Below are 22,576 nucleotides of genomic sequence, written 5' to 3' on the forward strand. Positions count from 1 at the left end.
TTGAGCTTCTTTCTGGATGTTCTGTCCTTCACCGAAAGCGGTGTGTTGAAGTCTGCTACTACTATTGTGGAGCTGTCTATTTCTCTTTTAAGTGCTGTTAGAGTTTGTTTTATGTATTTTGGAGCCTTGTCATTGAGTGCATAGATATTTATTATAGTTATGTCCTCCTGTGTATTGACCCTTTAATCATTATATAGTGTCCTTCCTTAGTCTTTGTGGTGGCTGTTATTTTAAACTATTTTGTCAGAGATTAATCTTGCTCTTTTTTGAGTGTTTGCTTGATATATTTCTTTCCATCCTTTGAATTTCAGTTTGTTTATGTCTTTAAGTCTAAGGTGTATCTCTTGTAGGCAGCATGTAGACAGATCGTGTTTTTTTAATCCAGTCTGCCACTCTCTGTCTCTTTATTGGGGCATTTGTCCGTTTACATTCAGCGTAATTATTGATAGGAATGAGTTTAGTGCTGTCATTTTGATGTCTTTTTTTGTGTGTTGTTCACATTTCTTTGTTCCACTAAATTTTCTGTGCTGAGTCGTTTTTCTTTATGTATTTTCTTTTCATCTTTTTCATTGTTGTTGATTTTGTGTTTGCTGAGTATTTGTATTTTTCTAGTTTTTTATTTTGACTTGAAGGGTTGTTAGTTTCTTTTATGGTTACCTTAATATTTACCCCTATTTTTCTAAATTTAAACAAGTCTTTTATTTCTTTATATCGCCTTGACTTCCTCTCCATATGAAAAATCTATGTCTACATTTTTTAAGTCTCTCTTTTTTGTTTTAATGTCATCTTTTACATATTGACATCTGTTTCTCTATTTTCAGTGTTTTAGCTTTGATTTACTTTTGTGACTTCCTTATCTGGGTTGATATCTGGTTGCTCTGTCCTGTGTTCTAGTCTTCAGTTGTTATGTTACTGATTTTCTAACCTGAGGACTCCCTTTAGTATTTCTTGTAATTTTGGTTTGGTTTTTGCAAATTACCCAAATTTCTGTTTATCTGGAAATGCCCTAATTTCGCCATCATATTTGAGAGACAGTTTTGCTGGATATATAATTCATGGTTGGCAGTTTTTTTCCTTTACGGCTTTATATATGTCATCCCATTGCCTTCTTACTGGTTTCTGCTGAGTAGTCTGAGCTTATTCTAATTGACTCTCCTTTGTAGACGACATTTCGTTTATCCCTAGCCCCTGTTAAAATTTTGTCTTTATCTTTGGTTTTGGTAAGTTTGATTATAATATGTCTTGGTGACTTTGTTTTTGGATCTGCCTTATGTGGGGTTTGATGAGCATCTTGGATAGATATCTTGTCATCTTTCATGATATCAGTGAAGTTTTCTGCCAACAAATCTTCAACAGTTCTCTCTGTATTTTCTGTTATCCCCCCACCCTCATTCTGGTATTCCCATCACTCATAGGTTATTCCTCTTAATAGAGTCCCACATAATTCTTAGGGTTTCTTCATTTTTTTAAAATCCTTTTATCGGATTTTTTCTCAAATAAGTTGGTGTCAAGTGCTTTGTCTTCAATCTCACTAATTCTGACTTCCATTACCTCAATTCTGCTCCTATGACTTTCTATTGAGTTGTCTAATTCTGAAATTTTATTGTTAATCTTCTGGATTTCTGATTGCTGTCTCTCTATGGATTCTTGCAGCCTGTTAAATTTGTCATTATGCTCTTCCCTAATCTTTTTAATTTCATCTATTGCGTGTTCTGCAGTTTGCTTAATTTCCTTCCTAATTTCTTGAAGAGTTCTGTATATTAATCTTTTGTATTGTGCCTCCGGTAATTCCAAGAAATTTTCCTCCTTTGGAAAATTTCTAGATTCTTTATTTTGGGAGCTTGCTGAAGCCATCATGGATTGCCTCTTTATGTGATTTGATATTGACTGTTGTCTTCAAGCCATCAATAAGTTATTATATTTATTTATTTTATGTTTGCTTACTGTGTCCTATCTTCTTGTTTTGTTTTGATATACCCAAATAGGCTGCTCATATGAGCTAGTTTAATTATTGGCACCTTTGAAGCTCTAATGTCCTGTCACCAGGTAGTTAGATCTGTTACTAAGTATGTGAGCTTCCGAGTCCGCCCACTCCTGTATGGATTCAGCTCAGGTGCCCAGGCAGATAGCCACCAAGTGTGTGGTGTACGCTCTCACTTACAGTCCTAGACAGGCATGGGTGCTTGGTGTAGGCACAGACATCTGGCTGCAGCAGGGGGACACACTCTGAGCAAGGCAGGGGGTTACGGCCGCCCCTGAGTGTCTAGGAGGAAGGCGTGTCCCTGTTCCCTAGAGTGCATAGGTGGGTGGGTTTTGCAGCCAGACAGTGAGCACCTAATGCTGTTGGCTGTAAGGACTAGGGAGCACCTCTTATTCATGGGCCCCTATCACATGTGGGTAGGTGGTGTGCGTGGAGCCACCAGTCCTCAGGCCCCTGATGTGGGTAGGTGAAGACCCCACTTAATGGGCAGAGCAGTGTCAGATGTCAAGTACCTGCCTCTTCACAGCTGAAACAGTTGAAGTTAGACTTCTGGTATATACCCTGTTGTACTGCGGTAATGAGGGCCTACGCTGTTGAAATGGGCCCACACGAGTCTATGCAGGGGAAAAGGCACTCAAAGTCCATGGATACCTTATGCCTGTGCCTAGGCAAAGGAGCTGTGCCTACCCTGGGTTCCTGGCTTAGGGGAGCCGGCAGTTTATTTTTTCCCGTTTGTTTATTTGTTCACTCTTAAAGGCAGGGAGAATGGCTCTGGGCGTGTGACACATCCTATTTCTGGCCCCGGTTGCTCGGCAATTTGCTGAAATCGATTTGGGACTCAGTGTAGAGCAGGGAGTGGGGAGGTAAATGGGGGAGAGATTTTTCCCTGAGGGGAGCATTTTTGATCTGCACGGTAGGTCGTACACAAGTACTTACCTTTTGCCGATCCAGGGCTGCTTCTCACTGGGTCTGGGTGGCTGTGTAGACTCTCTGGCACTGGGTCTCTCCTGGTGCGGAAAACGTGCCTCCCAAGCACCGCTGCTTGCTTGCCTCACCACTCACTCCCGAGCTGCTCAGGCCTGAAGGGCTCAGGCTTTCTCCGGGTCAGGTCTGGCAACTCTTCGCTGCTTCCGAACCGCCTCTCCCTCCCCCTGCCACTCAGTCTGGTTCCTCAACTCTGCCTTTGATGTTCAGGGCTCCCAGATTGCCACGTATGATTGATTCACTTGTTTTTTCGGGTCTTTGTTGTAAGAGGGTCCACCGGAAGCATCTGACTACTCCACCATCTTGGCCCTGCCTCCTTTATTTATGTACATCTTTTACTCTCTTAGCAAAATTTTAAACTTAAAATGGGTAGGGAGAGTATTTTGTACGTTTGTATTCACTGTATCGCATAGCACAAAATAAATGAGCACTTATTATTTAAGTAGAGGAAAGTTTTCTACCTTAGTGTTGAAGAGTGTCTTGCTTCTTTGCAGGCTTTTAAAATCACACTTCTATGTAAATTTTTGGATCAGCTGTTAAGTTTCTTAAAAAAAAATTCTGTTGAGGTTTTAATTGGTATCACATTTAAACCTTAAATCAATTTGGGGAGAACTGACATTTTTATGATATTCAGTCTGAATTATGAGCTTGGAATAGCTCTCTATTTAATTAGGTTTTTAAAAACTGTTACAATAAGATTTTATCATTTTCTTTACAGATATTTTGTTCATATTTTGCTAGATTTATTCCTAGGTACTTCAAATTTTTGATGCTACTATAAATTGTATTTCTTTTAATTTTGTTTTCTAATTGTTGACTTTTCTATTCATTTGTTGACTTTTCTATACTGGTTTTATATCCAGCAAATTTTAGCTATGTAGATTATTTTGGATTTTATACAAGCACATTCATATCATCTATGATAATTACAAGCTTGTTTCTTCCTTTCTACTTCTTAAATACCTTTTATTCTTTTTGTTGCTGTACTGTACCAGCTAAATCTCCAGCGTGCTGAGAATAGAAGTGGTTGTAGCAGGCATACTTGTGTTGTTCAACATTTCAACGTGAAGTATGATACTTATTGTAGGTTTTTTATCTTTTAATTTTGAGATAATTTTAGACTTACAGAAGGGTTGCAAAAATAATACAGAGTTCCAGTATACCCTTCACCCAGCTTCACCTTTAACATATTGCATAACCATAGAACAATAACTAAAATTAAGAAATGGACCTTGGAATAAATACTACAGAATGTATTTAGATATTTTCACCATTTTTCCCACTAATGTCCTTTTTGTTTCAGTATCCAGTCCAAAACTCCATATTTAGTTGTTAATGTCTCCTTAGTCTCCTCTAACCTGTAATGAACAGTTCCACAGTCTGTATTTTTCATGACCTTGACACTTTTGGAGTGTACTGGTCAAGTATTTTCTAGGATCTCCCTTAGTTTGGCTTGGTTTGATGTTTACTCATTATTAGCTTGGGTTTATTCATTATCAGGAAAAATAGCACAGAGGCACTTCTCAGGGTATCATATTAGCGGTCCATGAGATTGCTACATATGACTGGTGATGATAACCCTGCACACCTGACTAAAGTGGTGTCTGCCAGGATTCTCTATTGTAAAGTTACTGTTTTCCCCTGTAATTATTCATATTTTGAGATTTGCCAGTATTTTGTTTCAGCCTAAGCTTTTGCTTACTAAATTTAGCACTTGACAGTGGATCTTGCCTGTGGTGTTTATTACTCTGGTGTTCTAATGGCAATTTTCTGTTTCCCGAATTTCTCTGCATTTATTAATTGAAATTATTCTGTAAGAATTGTCCTGTCATTCTTCATTATTTATTTATTTTGTTATTATCTATATCAGTATTGACTCACGGACTCATGGATAATTATTTTATTCTTTGGGTTGTAATCCAATGTTGTGTTATTCTGTTGCTCATGCTCAACTTGTTCCAACTTTGACCGTTGGGAGCTCTCTCAGGTTGGCTCCTGTACTCTTTTGACATGGCTCCCCTCCCGTTTTTTCAGACACTTCCTTAGTTTCTCCATCTTAATGATCCTGAGTCTTCCAATTCATGAACACAGTGTGTCTGTCCATTTATTTAGGTCCTCTTTGATTTCTTTCATCACTGTTTTCAGTGTACACATCCTATGTGTTTTATTAGATTTATACCTAGTATTTCATTTTGGGGGAGGGTTATTGTAAGTGATTTTTTTTTTTAATTTTTGGTTTCTAATTGTTCATTCATTGCTAGTATATAGATATATGATTGATTTTTGTGGGTTGACCTTGTATCCTGTGACCTTTCTAAACTCATTAATTCTAGGGGCTCTCTCGTAGAGATTCCTTGGGATTTTCATGCTATCTGTGGATAGTTTTATTTCATCCTTGAATGAAAATTTAATTTTGTCAAAAGACTTTTCTGCATCTAGAGATGATCATGTGGTTTTTCATATTTAGTGTGTAATATGATGGATTATGTTGATTTTTGAATATTGAACTAGCCTTGCATTCCTAGGATAACACTTACTTGGCAGTGGCTTATTACCTTTTTTATATCTTGCTAACATTTTAGTGAGAATTTCTGCTTCTGTTTTTATGAGGCCTACTCTACTGTAGTTTTCTTTTACTGTCTTTGTTTGATTTTGCTGGTCTCAAAATTATTTGGGAAGCGTTCCCTCCTCTGTTTTCTTGGAGATATTGTGTGGAGTTTGTATTATTTCTTCTTTAAATGTTTGATATAATTCACCAGTGAAACCATTTGTGCCTGGAGTTTCCTTTATCATAAAAGTTTTAAACTGCAAATTCAGTTTTTAAAAATAGATATAGTGCTATTCAGGTTATCTGTTTCTTTGGTTATCTATTCATCTTTGGTAGTTTGTGGCTTGCAAGGAATTGATCTACTTCATCTAAGTTGTTAAATTTATGGGAATAGAGTTGTTTGAGGTATTCTCCTAATTTCCTTTTAATGTCGTGGAATCTGTAGTGATACCCCTCTTTCAACCTGGTAATGTAACTTGTGTCTTCTTTTTTCTCTCCCTTCCCCCCTTTTTTTCTTGGTTAGTCCAGCAAGTGGTTTATCAATTTTATTGATATTTGAAAATAAACAACATTGGATTTTATTGATTATTTTTCTCCATGTTGCTGTTTTCAGTTTCATTGATTTATGCTCTTTATTATTTCCTTGCTTTTGCTTGCTTTGAGTTTGTTTTGCTCTTTTTCTTATTTCTTAAGGTAGGAATTTAGATTAGGAACTTAGATTGTTGACTTCGGATTTTTTTCTAATATAAGCATTTAATATTGTGAACTTCTCTCTATGCACTACCTGTACTGCATCCCATTTTGCTATGTTGTATTTTTATTTTCATTCAGTTCAAAGCATTTCATAATTTTCTTTGTGACTCCCTCTTTGATCTGTGTATTATTTAGAAGTATGTTGTTAAGTTTCCAAGTATTTGGAGATTTCCCAGTTGTCTTTCTGTTATTTTTTTATATGTATTTTATTTTTTTGTTGTTGCTTTTAAGACTATATAAAGCAGAACATACACCAATGCACCAATTTCTACATATACAGTTTAGTGACATGGATTGCATTCTTCAAATTGTGCAACCATTCTCACCCTTCTTTTTCAAATTGTCCCTCCCCCATTAACATAAAATCACTAAGTTTCCTATCTAATCTTTCGAGTTGCTGTTGTCAGTTTGATCCCATATAGATAATTCTTAAAAGAGCACAGTGCTCAAGGCATACATTCTTTACTAGTTAAGCTAAACTATTGATTGGTTTTAAGAAAACTTAAGGGGTTATCTTTGGTTTAAGGTTTAGAGATTATCTCAGGGTAATATTTTCAGGAGTTTTTCCAGCCTCCATGGCTGCAGAAAGATTCCATGAGGATTTGAAAATCTGTTCTGTACCTTTTTGATCAGAATTCTTTTATAGAATCTTTGATCACAACATTCAGTAATGGTAGCCAGGCACCATCCACTTTTGGTCTCATGGCAAAAGAGATCGTGTTCTTGGAGGCAATTAGCCACACATTCCATTTCCTCCCCCTATTTCTGGCTCTTCTTCTGTCTCTTTTGCTCCAGGTGAATAGAGACCAATTATTGTACCTTGGATGGCTGCTTGCAAGCTTTTAAGAGCCCAGGCACAATACAGTGAACCTAGGAGGTAGAACAGAAGCACTGAACACAATTTTAGGCCAATTACTTAGGATGTCCTGTGAAACCGTGACCCTAAACCTGCAAACCAAGAAACCAAATCTCATGAAGTGTTCCGTTGTACATAAGCAGCCTCAGCAATTGCTCTTTTTTTGTTGTTGTTGATTGTTGTTGTTGTAAATATATCTATCACACAACTTTTGCTAGTGCAACTTTTTACGGGTATACAACTTATTGACAGAAACTACATTGATTGGCTGTGCAACCCTACCCTTAATCAATGTTATTTTTCCATCATTGTAAACTGAGACTCAGTGCTCCATATCTTTATGATATTGATTTCTAGCTTAATTCCATTATTGTAGGAGAACATACTTTGTATAATTTCTATTCTTTTCAATTGTTAAGGTTTGTTTTATGATTTAGAATATTATTTATCTTGGTAAATGTTCCATGCTTACTTGAAAAGAATATGTGTACTTCTCTTGTTGGGTGGAGTGCTCTATAAAATGCCAATTAGATCCAGTTGGTTGAATGTGTTTTCAGTTCTATATCCTTGCTGATTTTCTGTCTACTTGTTCTGTTGATTACTGAAAGAGGGAGATTGATGTCTCCATGTATGATTGTGGATTTCTTTGTTTCTCCTTTCTTTTATTTCTGCTTCATGCATTTTGAAGCTCTGTTGTTAGGTACATATACATTTAGGACTGTTATGTCTTCTTGGTGAGTGGATCCTTTTATCATCATGTATTGTTTTAACTCTGGTAATTTTCCTTGCTCGGAAATCTACCTTGTCTGATACTAATATTGCTACTGCAGCTTTCTCTTGATTAGTGGTTGTCTGTATATCCTTTCACTTCCTTGTACTTTAATCTATCTATATAATTATGATTAAAGTGAGTTTCTTATAATAGGCAGCATATGTTTTTTTTTTTTAATCCACTTAGACAATCTTTGCCTTTTAATTGGTATGTTTAGACCATTTGCTTTTAATGTAATTATTGGTATATTTGGATTTAGGGCTGCCATTTTATTATTTGTTTTCTGCTTCTGTCCTTTGTTTTTTGTTTCTATTTCCTCTTTCCTTGTTTCTTTTGAATTACTTGAATATTTTGTTGTACTACATTTTAATTTGTCTATTGACTTTTTAATGGTATCTCTGTATAGCTTTTTGAGGGCCTTGTTCTATGGTTAAAATATATGTAGAGGTAGTCCTTGCTTTACATAGTTATGATATGCATAAATTTGTTATCATAGTTTAGTTACATAACATGAGCCCCTCGACAACATAGTTTAAATTTAAGTTACCATGCTATATTAAATGTGAGTAATTACACAAAGTACAAACATCACTGCTAGCCTTTTAGTCCAGAATTCACTATGTAAATAACAGATGACCAATCATGCCACTTCTTTTGAAGTCTGTTGGTGATTGGTCACTGCACATCTGTTAATTGAGTTTATGCACACAGCAAAGTGTGTAGTTGGGGTGCCTTCTTGTCTCCCAGTAATAAATGCATGCAACATATTACAAAAATGGATAATTCAAAGAGAGAATTGGCAAACAAAGATGAAAGTGCAGTAAGGAAATGAAAAGTAATAATGTTGAAAGTGAAATTTGAATTAAACATAAACGGAGATATAGAAGAAATGGCTGACCATTGGCATGTTGACACTGCCAGCATTTGAGAGGTGCTAGATAGTCATCCACAGGAGCTTAGTGAAGGTGAACTTATCGACATGAATGAGGAAAGTAGTCATGATGGCAAGGACAAAGATGTCCTAGAGGAAGTGACATTAGCAAAAAAGGCACATTAAAGGAACACTCAGATATTTTACAACATTGAAAGTGAAAAGAATGAAATACTGGAAGCTAATTCAAAGATAGAAAGGAGTATGATGATTTGCCAAGGCATAGAAAAGATGCTCATTTTGTATCATAAATCATACAGTGAGAATAAGAAGGCGAGCACTATTGAAACTATGCTTGACAAGTTTTTTCCCAAAGAAAACACTTTAGTTCTCAATATTGTTTTAAATTACAGAGTACTGAATTAATATTTATTTTACTATTTTTATTTTCCTATGCATTTCTAATTGACAATAAGAAAGTTTTTAATGTTTTGACAAAAATTTTCAAAGGTCATGGGACAATCTTCATTTTCCCCAATGAGTATGAAGTTACTTGGCATGGTTTCAGCTTGCATAGTAATTTTTATGGTCCCACACTACTATGCAAATGAGGACTGTTTGTTCATTTGTAATAGAATTTGGCAGTGAGCTAGATATTAGCAGTAAGAATGAAGAAGAGTCACAGATAACTCAAAATTTTTAGTAGTGAATAACAGGGAGAATGGTGATGCTATAACCTTAGACAAAAATATAGGAGAAAAAGCTTTTGTGACTTCTTGCAGTATACAATATGAAGTGAAAAAAATATATGAAATTTGAAATAATGCGAATGAAGAATACTTTGTAGACGATATGATTAATAAAACTAGAAAACCCAAGATCAGTTAAAAATAACTAAAGTTAATAAAATCTTTTAACAAAGTGGCTCAATTCAGTAGCAATGAACAGCACTAGTAGTACTCCTGTATTCTGCCAACAAATAGTAAGAAAATATAATGCAAAAAGTTGTTCAATTAAAATAGCAACATTAATACTTAGGAATAACACAAAACATGAGAGACGTTTATTTTTAAAATCTCTAAAATTTTAGAGTTAATTAAAAATCCTTTTAATAGCTTTAAGGATATATTGTTTCTGCATGTAAAAACTAAGTATTAAAAAGTATCAGCTTTATAAAAGTTTCTTTACAGAGATAACATAATTGCAATAAAAAGGACAACAGGATTTTATTTTGGAACTATAAAGATGAACTATTTCATGGAAAATAAGCAGGAAAAAAAGTTAAATAAAATTGTGGGGGGACGTTCCAGATTCCTGTTACAATGGGGTAGCACATACCACGCAGCCTCTCCTACTGAACGCAACTAAAAACCCTGCATTGGATGCATGGAGCAACTACCTGAGGACTCTGAGAAATAAATGGTAGCAGGCAGATTAAGGAAGGAAAACATTTGAAATACCAAGAGCCAATTGTGGGCTTCCTGGGATTTTTCCCACTGGCCTCTCCCAGTGTGTACTCAGAGGCAAGCTGAGACCTGGAAGTCCACACCACGTTGAGACAGAACACCCCAAGAGAAGCTCTCTTTTCTGGTTGGAGGAGCAGGAATGTCTCTCTGGACAGAGTGGAGGAAATGCTCTGATTTCTTTCTTGCTTCATTACTATTACTATTATTTTGTTTCTCTCCCACCTAGTCCCCAGGCAATCCTGCATGGTGCTAAAATTCCAAGGGATAAAAGCCCTTGTCTGACCAGAACAACTGTGGCCTCCAGAACGTGGATGGACTCCCATAGTTTTTCTTCTCTTTTCTCAGTACTTGGCCCCAGAGGCGGGATCAATCTCAAGTGGTGTATGACAGAGTAGGGAAACTAAAGCCCAGGCATTCTGTTCAGCATACCGGGGTAGGGGGGCCTTGGGAGAGAAGAGTGTTAAGAGATCATGGAGAGGAGGGAGCTAAAGAAAGTGACCCAAAATGTTGGATATTAACACCCACGCTTACTCCCAAGTTACACATGCGTAGACCTGACCATACACAGCATATCAGCCTACCATCCTGAGTAGAGCACCGCCTAGGTCCCCGGCTGACCACTAGGTGGCACAGTATACAAAGACAGATCCAAATAGCACTGCAAAGGCTTTGGAAACAACTGACATTGTAACCACAGGGCACAGAAGTTGAGTAGGAACTTCCAGCCTGAACCTAACTGGGTCTCTGCCTGCTAACACAAAACAAAGCAAAGCAAAGCACAACAAAACTCTTTATAGGATTTACACAAGACCCAGAGTCCCTTAACATAATGTTCAAAATGTCCAAGATACAATCCAAAATTATTCGAAATATGAAGTACCAGGAAAATCGTCTCGCAGAGAGAAAGACAGTCAGCGGATGCCAGTCCTGAGATGACATGGATGTTCCGATTATCAGATAAAGACTTTAAAGAACGTATTATAACCATGCTCCAAGAACTAAGGGTGAATACTCTTGCAACAAACAGAATGAGAAATGTTCCGCACAGAAATAGAAGATACTAAAGAAGAACCAAATGATGCATATGCACATGGCCATGCACACACACAAATGAGTGCAAGTAACACTGGGGTAATCTGAGTAGGATTGATGGATTTCATCAATGTCAGTATCCTAGTTTTGATCTTACAGTTTTGCAAAGTGTTACCATTGGGGGAAACTGGGCTAGATATACACGGGATATTCCTGTGTTAATTTTTATAACTGCATGTGAATCAACAATGATCTCAATAAAAATGTCAAATAAAAAGAAAGAACCAAACGGATATTTTAGAACTGAAAAATATAATCACTGAAGTATACAAAAGGTCTGCCCCCACAAAAGTTCTCTTACCCCATCTGTTCAGTTCTTGCTGTTCTAGTTCAGGCCCGCATGCTTGGACTATTGTAGTAGCTTCTCACTGTTCTCTGCTTCCTGTCCCTCCTTCTCTAGTGACCTTCTATAAACCTTGATGTGAGAGTAGTGCCATCCAGCTATAACTCTGTTCATGCTAGTCCTCCTTTGCAAAGCCCAGAAGAGGCTCATTCTTTACCTAGTTCCTTAGCTGGGCAGGATAACCCTCTAAATTTTACCCTGACCAATCTGTCTAGTTTTCTCTCAAATCTCAAAAGTAGTCATTATTCCAGCAAGCTACTCAGCATTCTCTGATCATGTCTTTTAAGATTTTTTTTCCTGGATCCATCTAGAATGCCTCAGTTCTTCCTGGCCGAACCTCCAGTATTCTCTGGAATAAATCTGATCTATTTCTCGAGATTCATGTCAGGATGTGGTCTTGATGAGGCATTAATTTATCTTTTTAGCCTCAATTATTATCTCCTTCTATGTTAGTGCTTACCAAAAATGCCCTAATATTTTATATATGTTCATGTCTTCCTATCATATGAAATTGAAAAGGCCCTGTCCTAAGCACATTTCTTCACCTAGAATGCTTACTAAACAAGTAGAATTGGAATGGATGCCTGACAGAGTTTAAAACTGGGTACAGTTCATTTAAACAAGATTTCTTGTTTAAATAATTTGGTTCTGTAGGATTGGAGCAGAAGTCTTATTAAGATAGAGTATTATTCAAGAGCTTATTTAAGTGATTTTTTTGTGTGTGTATGTGTAAATTGTGTGGGATGAGGTGATGGGGTGGCCATTTTCAGAATACCAGTGGCAGAGAATACAGGATTTCTTGCTGTCTGAACTCCCACTTAAATGAATAGTCTTTATAATGATTTGCAAAAAAATTTATCCAGAATTCACTATCTAAATTGAAAATCTGCTGTAATGAATTTGCATGCACAAACCAGTGAAATCATATAGGTTACTTTCAGGTCCTGGCAAGTGTGCAGCATTTGTATCTCAGGTGTGATAGGTTTGCTTTACCTGCTCGCATTGTGCAAACATGTTAATGAGCGCATCGTGTATCAAACAACTAGGTAACATTGTAAATGCTTTATATTAATTCAGATGTCTTTTGTGAATTGTTACATAGGTTTAAGATATTTTAGTGATACTTAGGGATTTTGATTGGGGTTTTCATATGAACTGGGAATGCATTCTTATCTTTCCCATTTAAATAGTGAAATATTGGCCCCTCCTGTCTGTGAATTTGTTATCCACCATGTTTTCAGAAATGGATAATATTTAGATACTGAAGGATGCCTGTACCTTAAAAAACAAATACATTTTTACGTTTAATGTTAAAAAAATTCTCCCTTGTTTAAAGCAGTGTGTTTCTGTGTCCTAGGATTAATGACATCAAAAAAAGATAGTGCTTCTGAATCAATACTTTCATTACCTCCTGGTGAAGAATCGAAAACTGTAACAGAAAAAGATGGTAATATAATATGTAACTTCTGTCTTGCAAAATATTAATTTACCAATGGAACTTTAACCCTTTTGTGCCCAGTGGTACATATAGCGACCACGAGCTTTTTCAGCGTCTGGGGTTTATTGGGAGCTGCTGCTACTCACAGTGCATGCTGCTGCAAGGCAGGGGCCTTTACGACTGTTTGAAACCGAGGAAATGGGAGTGTGCCACAAATTATTGTTTTTACAGGGTATTGTATGAGGTGTCTGAATTTTTGGTAGGAAAAATATAAATTTTGAAAATTTTATTTGTTACACATATGTACTAACATACCCTGGTGGGGGCTTTGGGGTATGGTTAGTGGTACTTCATATGGACCACTAAACACTTAGGGCAGGCTTGTGGGAGGGGGCAAGAAAAAAAATCCATGGTACAAAAATTCAGACACTCTCAATGATTCAGCATGCTTCCATTAATGAAAACACATGGTATCAACAAAAAATTCAAAGCTGAAAAGAAACAAGAATGTTTAAGTTGCCTTTAATTATCAAATCATTAGGTGAATAGAGAGAGCACGAGTAGAAAATTCACAAGTTTCTTGCTTGCCATCAAGTTTAATTCAAATTATTTTAATATTGAACTTTTATTTCCTTAAAACATACCAATGCCTTTTTTTTTTTTTGTATAAATAAGATAGGACTCTACTGTCTCATCTAAAGTGAGGGGATAGAGTAGGTAGTCAATTGTAAGCTAATTGATACGGTGACACTCTCCTTTAAAAGGTTGTGATCGTATAATGTGAATTCCTAGAATACTATTGCTTAGGTTATAAAATCTTTTATGTATGAACTATGATATATTTGGATGAAATCAGGCATTTAATTTGGCACTAAATAATCCACGATTGAGGAAGCTAAGTGGAGAGTTCAGGAAGATTTGCCTGGAAGAGCATCTGACTGGCCCACTGCTGTTATGATTTTCTACTCTTTGATCTGTTTCTTTTCTTTGCCTGTTTTAGTTACCCTGCTTGGCTCCATCAGCAGCTCCTCCTCTACGTCTTCTTTGGAACACAAACAGAACTACCTCAAGAAACTGAGTGCAAGTAGCAATAACAAGAAGACAATGAGCAAAAGCTCTTCTGTTTCATCTCGAGCCAGTGCTGGTATCTATGGCTTTTTCAACCAGGCTTTCTTGGTGTTTTTTATCTTGTTTTGTTTGTAAGTAGATTTGCTCTTTTTAAATGTGTAGAAGGAACTCTTTACTTCAGTCAGATTGAACTCCTGGCACTCTTCCCTGCCCCCACCCCCACTCTACCCCTCAGCCTTTGTAAACATATGTTCGATTTCTCTTCCTTTCTCCTTTTGCTCTCACCATTTTCGTTAACTTGACTGAATACGTCTCTTTCCCACATATCTAAGGCCTCCAGTCCTTTAAGATACTTGGAAACTGTTACGTTTTATTATGTTTGTCACCTCTTTTCTGATCTATACCTAATAATAATAACTAACATTTATTGTAAATACTGTTTCAGGTACTGCACTAGGCACTTTACATACATTATTTCATTTAATTCTCAAACTTATAGGGCAGGTGCTATTAATATCCTAATGTTATGGATGAGGAAACCGAGGCATAGGGAGGAAACCACTGGTCCTTGGGCACACAGTTTCTAAGTGGCAGCCCTGGGTCTGCCTGATGCCTGCCGTAGCCTGTGCTCTCTCAGCTGCTGTTGGAGTCTGCCCCTGTCCACAGTGCCTGCAGTTCTTCCTCACAGGCACTGCATGGGCTGCAGACCCCTCAGTAGCCAGCTGATAGAGTTGAACTGTTGCCTCTCAGTTACAGATAGAGGAGGCTAAAGCTGTGTGTGCAGATTTGGTGACCACAATGTATTATTGCTCAAACTGAGCCTATCGAGGTCCCTTCATTTTGCTGCTGGATATAAGACTTTACATTTATTTTCATTTAATTTAATCTTAGGGGTTTCATCCTATCTGGATTCTGTTTCTTGCATCGTGCACATTAGCTTTGTGACACCTTTGCATTTACAAAGCATGGTTTCTCTGTTCTTTAGCCAAGTCATTGTTTAAAACTTTGTCAAGGAGAAGGCCAAAGGCTCTTCCAGGTTGGCAATGATAACCTGTTCTGGATATGGTCTTTTAACTAGCTGTGAACTCTGCAGCTATTCCACATATCTTTCATTATGTGTAAGGATATATAAAACACTATCAGACTTCTTGTTGTAATCAACATACCTTCTGCAGTTCACTTATTACCCTATATAACAAACTTGTCCAGAAAGGCAATGAAACCATTTTGGCATAAATTGTTCTTAATGAAGCTTGTAATAATTACCAGATTCTTTTTCTAATATTTCTAATACTTGTATTGAACCAATATTTTATTACATAAAATGTTCATAACAGGACTTTTTTTTCACTTTAAAATATTTTATTGATGGGGGAAAAAAAAAAAAGCCTTAATGAAACATTGACATAATAATGTAAAGTGTGAGACCCTACAAGTAGGGGGCCTGAAAGTTTTGCCTGAAAATATTTACCTGGAATGTTTGTTCTCTGAATAGCTTCCCCCTTCCCAACAGTTTCTCTTCAACCCTGTGAGGAACAGAGGTGAGAGGATACAATGATGGAACAATCCCTCTTGTCCCATTTATTTGCATTTTAAGGCCACTTTCATTTGGCGTTTGAGCTTTTGACGTTTGTTTGATTTTAAAATTTATATGTAGGTGTGTAGTAACCTTTTTTTTTTTTTTTTTTTACCCTTTATAAGACTTTCTCCTAGTACAATACATATTTAACTTCTTTTCTTTTTATAAATTTGAGGGTTCTGTAGGCTTACAAGGAAACCCTGGTGGGGTAGTGGTTAAAAACTACAGCTGCTGACCAGAAGGTCGACAATTCGAATCCACCAGGCGCTCCTTGGAAACCCTATGGGGCAGTTCTACTCTGTCCTATAGGGTCACTATGAGTCAAAATCGACTTGATGGCAATGGATTTGGTTTTTTTGGTTTGGCAGGCTTACAATAGTGAAGATGAACAGAGAGTGAGAAAGGGGACCTTTTAGAAGGTGGAGAACATTATATTGAGTAAAATAAGTCAGACAAAAGGATAAAATTCTATGATCCCATTTATATGAAATATCTAGAACGGGCAAATGCATAGAGGCAGAAGTTTATTAGTGGTTACCAGGGGCTGGGGGGAGTTGAGAATGGGGAGTTATTGCTGAAGGGGCACGGAGTTTCTGGTTGAGGAATTTTTTAGAAGATGAGAAAAAGTATTAGAGGTGCATCAGCAGTTAATTACTAAAAATACTAAACTATTTTTGAGGTCTTGAGATGGTTTTGGTATTTGCCAGCTTTCTAAATCAGTAACTATGGGTGGAAAAAAAAAAGGGGGGGGGGCAGGAGGAGGGTGAGGGGAGAGAGGGAGAGCAAGCTTAGGAGATACGTGAGAGAAAGTCTGTGTTTGGAACCCCAGAAACATTTCCTTAAGACATTTTTCTAGAGTGAGTAGGTATTCCACTTTTCTGTAGTTTTGCATTTGAGGGAGATGTGGACCTCAAAGAGTAGACAATAATGAAAAGTTAGGACTAAGAATTGAGAGAGAACAGCAGCAAGAAAGGATTGGGGGAATGAAGGAGGTAGGGGAGGGATTCTGTGTTCTCTGGGCCCCAGCCTCATTTTGTCCAACTCTTGAACTTGCCTTATTTGGCCTACTGTCTACAGATGCATGGAGACAGACCTGAGGTCATCTGGTCACAGGGTCTGGGTTTCAGTCTAGGTGTGCTCCCTACTAGCTATGAACACTCTCTTAGGTAATTCCTAAATCATTTATCGTTATGATTTTTATGAAAAGCACTTTGTAAACTGTGACATGCTATGGAAGTATCAGTTAGTAGAAGAGCCTAGAACTTTTTAGTATAGCATTTTATCCAGACCTTCTTTCTCTGTGGGTGTATGTTCCTTTACTTGTTGCCATGTTTTTAGTTTCTCTCTCTTTCACCAAGCAACTTATCCTCCATCCTGTGCCCTCTGAGGTCCCCTAGGCCTTCCCAGATGACAGATACTCAAATCTCTCTTCGTGTACTAATAGGAGAAGGCTCAAGGGCCTACCGCTTCTCTTACAGCTGTTGTATTTGAACGGCTTTCTAGAGATAGTATTTCTCTAGTACTTCTGCTGTTTAACAGTTGACATTTCAGGGTTTAAGTTTGAATAGATGAGGGGAGAGTGGTTTCGTTTCTAATGAGGAAATCAATTTGGGGTAATTGGAACTTCATAGCAATTGTACCTTCAAATCATATTCTTGTATGTATTGTTTACACAGACTCCCAGTGAACTACTATAATCTGACATTTTGCTGGAACAGGGATTGGCACATTATGGCCCATAGGCCAAATTGGACTCACCACCTGTTTTTGTAAATAAAAATTTATGGGAACACTGCCATGCCCACTTGTTTACATATTGTCTGTGGCTGTTTTTGTGCTACAGCAACAGAGTTGAGTAGCTATGACAGAATCTGTATGGCCCACAAAGCCTAAAATGTTTACTATCTGGCCCTTCATAGAAAAAGCTTGCTGACTTCTGTTCTAGCTGAGTGAGCCAGTCAACCCTGGTAGAGTTGATACTTTACGAGGAATCAGGTTGTGTTAATTTCCCATGTTTACCTCTGGCAATAATTTTCTCAGGAAGCTCTTCAAATTCCCTTTGAGTACCTTGACCTCACAAGTGAGAAACACAACTGTAGATGATATAAATAATGAAAGGCAACAAATATCGAACTCTCTAATTAGACTGGTTGGAATACTTAGTGGTATTTTGGCTAATGTGCTTTTTGAGTTTTTTCTTGTTTGTTTTCTCTCCCCTTTTTCCACCCTGCCCCCCTCCCCCGGCCAACCAATTAAACAGGTTTGAATTCCTCAGCAACATCTGTAGCAAATAATACCCGTTGTGAAGGAGAACTCCTCCTTGGAGACAGAGTGTTGGTTGTAGGCCAGAGAATTGGGACCATTAAGTTCTTTGGGACAACAAACTTTGCTCCAGGTAACTTACCTGTATATCCTTTGTTCAATTTGAATTCTTTAGAATATAAAAGGTTTACAATTTTGCATGTAAATGAAATTTAATTATAGGGAATTCTTGATTAACAGTTCAAGTATGGCACAGAAAAATTCAGAACAATGATTAAAACTTAACCAATGGTTAAGACTGTTTTTACTCAGGTTGACTGTTACCAGTAAATTTTTCTTGCCCGCTATGTTTTATATCTAATGATAAAATTGGTTGTCACTCTCTGATTTTACTCTCACTGATTACAGAATGTGCTCAGCAACAGGGAAAACATTTTAGGATTAGATTTTTGCTAAGGATGATCTCTGAAATGAGTAGATAATGAGTTGAGTATCTTTTATCAGAGTGGCTTGGAGAGAAAAGTGCACAAAAGAGTTCTAAGGAAAATGAAAAAGGTTTTACGAACCCTAGGTCCTTAAAAAATACATGTTTGTGTATTTATATATTCATTCCAAGTTAGACTTAATTTAGACTTAATATTGTGTTTTCAAAGTAAAGATTATCTTTCTTTTACATTTTCAGTGATTGTGATTTTAAATAGAAGCCATTTGAATGAAACCATGTTCTATATGTTTTAAATAGCAATATACTATTTTGACACATGGTGGCATTGCAGCATTTTATGAAAATATAAGCTAGAAAATTGATTAAAGAAAAAAAAGTTTAACATTCTGTCAACAACTGTGAAGGATCTGAGATTTTACCCTATTTGCAAGTTAACAAGTTAGCCTGCCACAGTTTCATGGATGTTGGCAGAAGATATGAGACTCCTGGGTCAGAGAAGAGGACTTTATTACTCACAGCAATAGCTGTAGCCAGAGCATCAGTATTTTCTTATGCTGGTTCCTTGATTCCCAATTTCCACAGGATGATACAAAGAGGGCCAGGTGGCACCCACACACCTCAGGATTTACGTTACAGGAGAGGAACCCTGAGTTTAAGGAATCTGAACCTTGACACTGAACAATAAGCATGCCTGTCTTTTGTTCTGGGGGGAGACACTCTTTATCGTCCAAGACTGTCCCCTATATAAACATCCGTGAGAAGATAGCTTGGAATAAAGGCAGTCAATGCCTCTACCCACTAGACGCAAGAAACATGAGTGTGCTATGGAGAATTGTCTCCCAGCACATTCTTGTTTCATTAAAACCACTTTTAATTGCAGTTCAACTGACTGATTTGAAATGAATTATATATTTTATAATTCATGTTTCTCTCAGGTCTCCAGGTAGTATCTGAGATTAGTTAGGATGTTCTTAATAATAGTTCTTAGATAAAAGCTTGAAATCTCAAATGTAGGTTAATTTTCTCAATGACCATATGTCTTTGGAGTTTGTTTTTCCGTCTTAAGTTAAGCAAAGCTAGAATGGTTTGATTCTTAGGATACAATTTAGCTTTTTAAGTTGAATTTTAATTTTTAAATTCCTAATGTAAAGCATTTAGAAATTTTGGAAATAATAAACAAATATAATAAAAATTGGAAATGTTTGTTTGTTAAAGTCATTCTGCCCTTAAAAAAGTAGCATGTATTTCTGTGGCATCAAAATTTAGATAAACAATCCTACAGGACAGTTGTAATATCTAAGCTTTTTATAGATTATAAGATTTAGACCTGAGAAGAGGTCATGTTTAGCTTCCTCTGTAACATTTTTATCAGTACCACCTCTGAAAGAAAATGAACATTTAAATGGGAAGGTATTCATGCCACACCACTACCATACACTGTGTAGCTACCATCGTTAACACTTGTCATAATATATTTCTACCATGTTACACATTTTCAAGAGACGGGTTGTTGCAGAGCATCAAAAATCAGTTATATGGTAAATTAAAGTGGGAAAATGAAAAAAATTATATAGGAAAGCGTCAAAGGAAGAAAGAAGTAAAACTTGGAAAATTATAACTGGCACTCAGTGAAATAATGATGGCAACCGGACTAATCTGGTTTAAAACATTCAAAAATGTGATGACCTGTTTTCAGAGCATTGGTATGACTAAGCAGTAGGCTTGTAGACATTGCTCTGTGCCTATACATAGTAGGGCTGTGTAAGTATAAAAAGGTCATTCATTAGTTGTTTTAACCTTTACTTCAGTACCTGGAATTGGGGTCAGGTATCATCTTAAGAACTTTTTGTAGCTTGGTATTTTAGAGTTTATATAATTGACTCTTTGAACTAGTAATCTGAAAGAAACCAGTATATTTAATTTGTATTTTGTAATTTGCAATAAGTTTTTCAATATCTATGTCCTTATTTTTTATTTGGTACTGCTCTCAAGAGACCAAATACAATTGCTACTTTACTCTTCTTTTAAATCACAGTGATTTAAAAAAAATAAGGCATTTTTAACTGGTCTTGCGGCACCCTCAATTCCAGAATTCTTACTCTAGGAATGTTTGTCCATTTACCTAATACTGGGATAAACCATGCTAAAAGTACCCTCATTATTTTAATTTTAGGTTACCTCGAAAAGGAAATCTCATTACTTTTCTCAGAGCAAGTCCTTTTAAATACTTAAAAGCCTTTTAGAAAATTCTTCCTATTAGCTAACCTAAATCTTTTCATTTTGGTTAAAAATTATTTTTCTTTTCATCCTGGATGGGGGAAAAAGGCAGAAAATTACCAAGATGTCCAGTGAGTGGTATTTTCCATATTATTCTCATTCTTCTTTTAATTGTTTAGGAACTGCTTTTGGTGTTCTAATGTTGAAAGGGTATAATGGCAAGATTGCATATTCATTTGATGATTTATACATCTCATTTCTCTCACCTTAACACACTATAGTACCACATTAAGGACAGTTTCTTATTTAGTATAGTTTTTAGATATATTTTGGTCATATACTACTTGCATAATAGCTAATCCTTGCCAAATTTGTGTTTGTGCATTTTTCTTTTCCTCCCTTAATGTACCTTTCTGCAATTACGTATGCTGGTAAAATGTACTTCCTTTTTACTTTTCAAATTTTATTTTTGTAATTTTATTATTTGGAAGCTTAATGATTATGATGTTCTTCCATCATTCTGGTCATTTGTGAAAATGTTACAGCATCTAGTCTTTGGATTGTATAATACCATGACAATTTTGGATAAAGTGCAGATGCTTTTAAATCCAATCTTCATGTTCTAGGATATTGGTACGGTATTGAGCTTGAAAAACCCCATGGCAAGAATGATGGTTCAGTTGGAGGTGTGCAGTATTTTAGTTGTTCTCCAAGATATGGCATATTTGCTCCCCCATCCAGGGTGCAAAGGTGAGAAAAATGGAATTTGTGGTTATTCACAGGGGCCTTTTGTAATTTGCTATGGGTTATGGTTAGACATGCACTGATTGTAGCTCCAGTCTTCTTTTAAGGGGTTAACCAACCATCTTCTTCAGAGAGAAGGCTCATGGAAAGCTAAATTTGCTTTGCTGAGGATTTTCAGTTTTAAAAACCTCCTTTATTCCTCATTTGCAAACCCTATGAGTATTTGTAGGCTATTTGAAGTGGCGTTTGCAGCTAAGAACTGTGAGAGCAGCAAGCTTAATCTGTCATGCGAACAAAAGTAAAAAATGCTCTCTGATTGCTTCAGTCACATCCTAACTACATTAAATTTCCTGCCAGCAGGCACCCCATTCGTTTTCCTACAAACCTAATGGAACCAAAAATTGCTTTTTTCCTCTGATTTCTTCAGTTTTCAAAAATAGATAGGCAGCAGATCTTTGGGGGGAAGTGAAGCTTCAAGGATTTATATATAATATACCTCCTCCGTGTTTCTTCTTAAGATAGTATACTTTTGTACCAGGTCATTCTGGTTTTAAAAAATAAGTTGAGCAGACACAAATCCTTGTGAAATTCTAGATTCTGTTATATGAAATGACTTACCTTATATGCTGAAAGAAGTTGGCTTGATATGCTTTTCAGAGTATTGGAAATGGGATAATAATCGTTCAAAATAGGATCTATGGTGTAATCACATTCATGAGGACAGATACACGGTCACAAGTCTAGGAGCCGCTTCTAGTTCCTTTCCAATAAAAATTGTGTGGAACTAGATACTCTCGACAAATGTTCATATGTATTATTTCAGATTTTCTTGTGGTATTTTTTCTTTAAAATTTCTATACTTTCATATTAAGTTTTAGTTTTCTTTTTTAGGGCACCTGGGATAATTTTTTTTTTTTTTTTTTAATGAAACCCACCAAAACCCGCTGTTTATAGGACAGAGTAGAACTGCCCCTTAGGGTTTCCAAAGCTATAAATCTTTACAGAAGCATACTGCCACATCTTTCTCCTGCAGAGCAGCTGGTGGGTTCCAACCATTGACCTTTTTGGTTTGCAGTTGTGTGCTTTAACCACTGTGCCACCAGGGCCTGTTTGTTTAAATTTTTTAAATGAAATTTGTTGCAATAAAGATTGTTAAT

The 22,576-nt window shown here is 36.5% G+C and overlaps 1 protein-coding gene across 2 annotated transcripts in view; it reads left to right on the forward strand.

Annotated features, from left to right (window-relative positions):
* The window catches only part of CLIP4 (CAP-Gly domain containing linker protein family member 4), a 135,709-nt gene that overhangs the window by 76,979 nt on the left and 36,154 nt on the right, over nucleotides 1-22,576 (forward strand). For both annotated transcript variants that reach the window (XM_004377647.2, XM_023732454.1), the window contains 4 exons: nucleotides 13,024-13,113; nucleotides 14,105-14,248; nucleotides 18,012-18,146; nucleotides 21,302-21,425. In XM_004377647.2, coding sequence (XP_004377704.1) covers nucleotides 13,024-13,113; nucleotides 14,105-14,248; nucleotides 18,012-18,146; nucleotides 21,302-21,425 — 493 coding nt within the window. The remainder of the gene's footprint in view (nucleotides 1-13,023; nucleotides 13,114-14,104; nucleotides 14,249-18,011; nucleotides 18,147-21,301; nucleotides 21,426-22,576) is intronic.

Source organism: Trichechus manatus, unplaced genomic scaffold (genome assembly GCF_000243295.1).
Source record: "Trichechus manatus latirostris isolate Lorelei unplaced genomic scaffold, TriManLat1.0 scaffold00052, whole genome shotgun sequence".
In the NCBI taxonomy this organism is placed as follows: domain Eukaryota; kingdom Metazoa; phylum Chordata; class Mammalia; order Sirenia; family Trichechidae; genus Trichechus; species Trichechus manatus.